This window comes from Morus notabilis, unplaced genomic scaffold (genome assembly GCF_000414095.1).
Source record: "Morus notabilis unplaced genomic scaffold, ASM41409v2 Scaffold1338, whole genome shotgun sequence".
NCBI lineage: Eukaryota > Viridiplantae > Streptophyta > Magnoliopsida > Rosales > Moraceae > Morus > Morus notabilis.
This window is the reverse complement of record NW_010358079.1, coordinates 129,398-136,044: the sequence shown is the minus strand read 5'-3', so window position 1 is coordinate 136,044 and position 6,647 is coordinate 129,398. Positions and strand designations below refer to the sequence as shown.

At 34.1% G+C, this 6,647-nt stretch overlaps 1 protein-coding gene across 2 annotated transcripts; it reads right to left on the bottom strand.

The window, feature by feature from the left end:
* Positions 1 to 403: 403 nt before the first annotated feature.
* On the bottom strand, positions 404 to 4,900 carry LOC21388027 (probable beta-1,3-galactosyltransferase 2). 2 transcript variants are annotated; one of them, XM_010091697.2, is made up of 11 exons: positions 4,502 to 4,900; positions 2,963 to 3,053; positions 2,780 to 2,844; positions 2,477 to 2,688; positions 2,314 to 2,377; positions 2,086 to 2,158; positions 1,807 to 1,927; positions 1,594 to 1,681; positions 1,375 to 1,500; positions 1,173 to 1,282; positions 404 to 855 (listed from the first exon to the last, which is right to left on the bottom strand). In XM_010091697.2, exons 1-11 carry the CDS (start codon positions 4,615 to 4,617, stop codon positions 707 to 709), a joined length of 1,215 nt encoding a protein of 404 aa, XP_010089999.1. In that variant the 5' UTR covers positions 4,618 to 4,900; the 3' UTR covers positions 404 to 706. The 2 variants fall into 2 exon arrangements, with proteins under 2 accessions (XP_010089999.1, XP_024017115.1); XM_024161347.1 differs by having other exon boundaries at positions 2,780 to 2,841.
* Between the last annotated feature and the right edge of the window lie 1,747 nt (positions 4,901 to 6,647).

The following is a 6,647-nucleotide window of genomic DNA, read 5'->3' as shown; positions in this document are numbered from 1 at the left end:
AGTTAAAAACTCTTACAAAAGTCACATCTAACTTTTTTTATTACAGTTAAAAACTCTCATATAAAATCACATATCAATTTGAATTGAAAACTCAAATCGACGAACTGAAGGAGACGTATATGTTACCAAAATGAACCAGTGGCAAGACATGTTTGCAAAGTGAAGCCTCATCATCAAGCCCAGTAAAATAATGTATTCTTTGAGCAAAAAGGAAAAAAAAAAAAAAAGTAAAATAGTGCATTCATAATCGTAATTTATAATATTTTTTGCTTGGAGCTATGAAAATCTGTTGAAAGTATGAAACCCCACAAAAAGTTGAGCAAAAAGAAACAGCTTTAATTTAGGTTAAAAAGGGCACGCAAATGCTGGCACCTATTGTGGATCTTCATTAGACATGGCAGGCTTAAAAAATAGCTTTTTTTCCAATCACTTTTTAAAAGAATGCTTCACTACAATATATAAAGCTTACTAGCTTCTTCTGAGGATTTGCTATTTGGGTCTTTCTCCTCATCTAAAACGGAGCAGAAATCCCCAAAGGGGCACCGAACCCTTTTAGCCTGTAGGTCTCATTTTACAATTTATATGTCATATATCATGTGTTATACACATACAAACATTTCCCTGTACGGACGTGCACAAAACAAGCTCACAGCAATCTACAATTATTTCTTCCCGAGTATGGAAGAGAGAAAAAAAAAGGTTTGTGTCAAAATTCTGCGCTCCACAACGCATTCTCGCCTTCTCCGCAGCGCCTGTGGACCTCCTTCATCCTCTCCACAGATCTGCAGATGCCACTGCAGCTCCAGTCGAAAGAAGCCACACAGACATTGCCTGCTTGAGCCTTCCACTCGCAATCTACGGTAAGAGTTCATAAGATTAGCAAAACAAACGTTTGTTTACGCATATAACAGTGATAATCGAGTCGTAGAACCACCCACATGCACCACCAACAACTTAGTGAGATCACCAAATTACTAGGTGCTGATTTGTGAAAGCCCAAAATGCAAATCAATACATAGAAAATAACCCTCTAAAATTCTTACAGTTTCTAGATGCTTTAGCCTTTTATAAAAGTTACTGCATCAAATATCTTAATAACATAATCCCACAAGAAGCAAAACGCATGGATGTTCTTTCTCGTAATTCCATGGAGGAGAGAATTATGAGATTACCGGGTGGTGTTCCGCAGCATAATCTCCGGTCATCAATATGCTCCACGTCCAAGCCAATAAACCACGATCCAAGTGAAACATCCTCGTTTGCGTATCTGTGTAACACATGCCTAGATAATTCCAAGAAAAACAAGTTAGAAAATAAAACATGTGATTTAAGCAAAAGGATAGTCAGTCGGCTGCACGGAATATGAATACGTACTGGTTAATTGATATATACGTAGCCAAGTCTTTTGAGATAGCATATAACTGTCCTGTGGCATGGCGGAAATACTTGTTACCATCCTCGCCGAATTTCCAATGTTCTGGTTCATGGTACCTTACTCCCCTGATAATTGAAAAACAAAGGAAGATCAAGAAAAACTGCTAAAATTTTCTTTAAGCTAAAAGAGTTGAAATCGACTGTATTGGTCTAGCTCACTTTTGAGCAAGGACTGGCCCAGATTTCATACACCCGATATACACTCGAGATTTGTCCCTATGCCTTGCCAAAGTTGCTCCAAGTGTTGCTGCAAAAGTAATCATAAAAGTGGTGTTAATGTAAGCAACATACGAAAAGATAACAACAATGATTCAACATGTCAATTGCAACTAGGTAAAAGTTTGAATATTTGGTGCCTTTTTTTTTTATTACCTATATTTACATGCACATCATCATCAACTTTGACATAGAAGTCTGCATCCCACAAAGCAACGGCAGCAGCGAAGTATGTCTTCGTCTTGGCTGACAATTCAAGATACCCTTCAACATGTTCCTGTTTCATGATTTTTTTTTGGGTGAAAATATAAATGTGGTTAGATGACTTGGCTGTTTTCCGAAATAACATGATATATTAAGACTTTCCAATAATTTGTATAAACATGGCCTTTTCTTTTTCACGAAAGATGTAGATGCAAGGAGAAAAAGCTCTACCAGCCTCAAGAAATCACCATGCCTTCTGCCCTCAGCTTCAATAGCCTTATCAAGAATACCACCAGATGTAGCACTAGCAATCAAAAAGACAAGTAGGAAAAAAGACGGTTAAGAATCCTCCGATAGAACAACATAAAAAAATATACTCCGCAGTTGCACGATACAGGCTATACCCTTAAAAACTTGAAAAATATGCAGAATTTTCCGCCCTCTCATAAAGTACTTTACCTGTGACCAATCACAAACCGCATTATGATGCCCTTTTCTTCCTCTAGCTTCTTCCTCTTGTCACCTGATTGTAAATACAGAGATTTATAATTAGAGAACTTTGTCAGGATCGTATAATAACTAAGAAATATACGGGTCAATATAACAATTGAAGTTCACAGACCTTGAGGCATCCAAGTTGCGCGAACAGAATCTCTTCGCTTTCTGCTACTAAAAGCAGTGTTGATCCCTATGACCATCAAGTATTTTCTTTTTCTAATTGATCCAGATATTCTCAAATTATCGTCTATGGGCGAACCATTGAGGATGGATTCCTGAGCAGCCCTTGCGGCCGATAATTCCATTTCCAAATTTGAAATGGTTTTATCCAATGTTCTGCAGTTTGTAAGCATCATAAGTTCATACATTGCAGAAATTCTTATAGAACAAAGATATTAGTAGCTCTGGAGTGGGCCGAGTGGCATACTGTATAGCGTCATGAGTCCTTGTAACTTCTCCATATACGTCCTTTGATTCATGGTCTACATCCTTCTAAGAAAAGAAACAACACCGAACATATGTATAAAATATAATGCCACAGAAAACCAGGTGAAGGAACCTATATAGCGAAGAAAAGAAATAAGAACATGTGTGCGTAAAATATGCTTACAATTTTTGGATCACAGCCTGAAACTAGCGTTTGCATTTCCTCATCCACTCTAGTTGTTCTTGATATGTTCTTTTCAGGTACCATCGACATTCTATTACCAAAATCCTTAAATCAGTATGTCATACATTAAGAAGTAACTAAGTTGATTTAGATACTACATGGTTTTGAAGTGCATGCTCACCCCACAAAAATAGAACGAGGTCAAAAATCAAAATGAAATGCGACAAAATAAAGAGCACATAAAGAAGGTGAATTTCCACACCCCACTTTGTTCTTTCCTAAAAAACCCCCCCACAAACATACGCAAGGGCAAGGATGGAAGACACGAAACATAGAGCCGATAGAGGAGAAGAGGCATAAGCAAGGACATATCATGACTAGGAAGTTAGAGTTTTTCAACTTTCAAGTGACGGGAATTAAGACCACGACTGAGCATTCGGAATGTTGTTCAGCCCTCCAAGTAAGATTCTTAAAGTTCCTATTAAGTGGCTAGTAACAGCCAGTCCCAATACTCCATCTCCGTCATGGAGGGAACCAAATGAAAACAAAATGAGGGAAAGGTTGACTTAGAGCCAGGTCCAATTGAGTGCATCCATAAAGTGGAAAACTTAAACGAGTCACTCGCTAGGCATAGCAAAGGGTAGTCCAATAAAACAAGAAAAAATATACACACCGTTAAAAGTAGTCTCGTGATTCAGGACATATCATGAAACTAAAATATAAGTTGTCAAAAAGCAAAAAAAAAAAATGACAAAACAGTTATTTCAGTTAAGAAGAACCTACAAAATCTATAGAATTCTGAGATGGGTGATCATTTATGATGTTTCATTGCTCATAAAATACAATAAAAGAAAAGGAGGAGCGTTATTTCAAGACGTGTGATAAGCTTGGACTTCAGACAAACAGGCAAGCGAGGTGGTGAAACAGCAATCAGACTTGAACAGTTTAAGGGGGGAAAAAAAACCAAGAAACTGTATAAGGAAGAACAAAACCATCTTTTGATAAAAGAATTTCAGTAAACACTGCCACAACAAATATAATGTGTAGTGATATAATAAACAGGAATTTAACTACATCCCCACAAATTGTATCTGTATTCTAGCATCATAATCACAAAAGTATCCAAGTAAAGATCAAATTCACAGAGAGAGAGAGAGAGAGAGAGAGAGAGAACAACTTCCGGGAAACAAGCCTCATGGTCAACGGAAAAGCAACTCAAAACACTCATGACATTACTCATTTACTATACAATATAGTAAACAAACCCATCAAAACGAAATTAAAAAAAGTCAACCATTTCTCATCACAATTCACAATTGTTATAATCTACTGCTCACCAGACACATAATTGACAAGAATTTTCACAAAATTCACAGATCCCATATCCTAAAACACAAAAAAGAGTCCCAATATTTCTGTCCAACAAGAGGTCAACTTCCCAAATTTCTCTTCACAACCAACAACATATGGATTGAAAGAACCAAATAAAAAAAAAAGTTTGGAACTTTACAAGAATAAACAGAAAATAAATGAAATTACCTGTCGGAGAAGAGCAACCCAGCACAAAAGCAGCCAAAACAAAGAAAGAGAGTCCATTTCCGAGACACCACACTCTTCGAAGCTGACTCCATCCCTCCTCTGCTCTTCCAAGACATCCTTAAAACTCTCTCTCTCTCTCTCTCTCTCTCTCTCTAAAAAAAGGAGAAAAAAAAAGCTAAATCCAAAAAATACCCACTATTGGTTGCAAGTCAGCCAAGTCAATTCAGGCAAAACCCAGATCCAAATTAGGCTATAAAGTACAAATTCCTTGGCAAAACTCTCTCTCTCTCTCTCTCTCTCTCTCTCTCTTCGAACTCTGGTTTTGCGTGTTTCAACCTACAAGGAAAGCAGAGAGGTGTCGCAAGGAAGAGAGAGAGAGACACTCACAACAACTATAACGTTGAATGTAGCCATATATATCGAGAATTTTCGTTCTCTCTCTTTATATATATGTTTAATATTTTAACTTATTTATTAAAAATTAAATCACACAACCGACATTAACAGACCTTCGAAAAATGGTCCAACTTTGCTGCCAAGTTGTTTGTTCACTGGTTTCTAATACGACATCTCAACAAATCTTTTTTTTTTTTTAAATAAAAATAAAGTTTTTTGGTTTGTCCATGTGGCTCGTGCTCCTCATGATAATGTTTTCAAAAGCCAACTAGCATTGTTGCCCAAAATGAACGGCTGGTTTTAGAAATTAAAGTACGGTTTTAGAATATTACGAGAAGTGTTTGAGACGTCAATTTTAATGCTAATTCTATAGCAGATGTTCTCTTATTTTAATTAAAAAATATATAATTTTTTTATGAGACACCAATTTTAATTTTAATTTTTGTGTACTAACTGACGTAACACGCGAATTGTTATCTTTTTATTAATCAATGTAATCTCTTTTATTAATTAACGTGATAATATTTTAAACACTTAATAATAAAAAAATAACAACTCACATATCACATCAATTATTATGTAAAAATTGATATTTAAATTGATATCTCTAACATTATTCTTTTTCATTATTAATTAGTGTGACAATCTCTTAACACACTAATTATTTTTAGACTAACACAAAAAGTTGTGATAGAATTAGTTTCTTTAGCATATTTTAATATTATACATAAATATACACACAATGTAAAGATGGCTCCCATTTTATTAAGAGAATAAAACCACTAAGATTCGAATCCTGATTAACACACGCATATATTCACACACTCAACCATATGTATTAACCTCAAATGATATTGTTATAAGATTAATCGTCTTTTAAGGATTGTGATACTCTTTTTTTAGTAAATTATTTCTTTTAACTTTTTGATAATTCTAATAATTTATTGAAAATTTACAATGAATTTGTGTAATTAAATAAAGATAACCATCACGTGATAATTTAAATTTAACAAAAACTAATTTTATCAAACAACGCAAAATACATTTTTTTTAAAAACCTTTTAAAATTAAAAATTTTGCACTTTATTATATATTAAAAAAAGGCATGATTTGTTGTATATAGTACAGTAGAATACTGGTTTTGCCCCTTAAATTTGAATTGTTAAGGCATCGTTCATTTCACCGATTCGAATTTTCAGTTCTAAGTTTCTACAGTAAAAAGCTATCAGAAAATGTCATATCTAATTTTTTCTGCTACAGTGAAAAGCTCTCAGAAAATGTCACATCTCAACTTGAATTGAAAACTCGAATCCGCGAAGTGAACGAGACCTAAATTTGTCTATTTTTTTTTCTTTTCTTCTCCTTTTCCTACAGAGGGGCTTTTGGGTCTTTTTTGCCCTATGATCTAATTGTACGCTTTTGTTCTCAGTTTTTTATTTCTTCATTTGTTCTTATATTTACTAATTTATATTAATTATCAATAAAAATCAACATTTATTATTTTAAATACATATCTTAATATCTTTTATCATTTTAATTCTGAATTAAAGGCAACAGACCCACCTAGAAAACGTCTAAAGACCAGATAATATAACTACTTCTAAATCTTTTGATTTACACTATATATAATTAAAGATTTTCAACTTTCTTAATTATTGTTATTAATTTTTTTTATTACATTTGTATTAAAAAAGGAAGACAAAAGCTATAATAAACTTTTAACTAGAATATCTATATATGTATGCATATA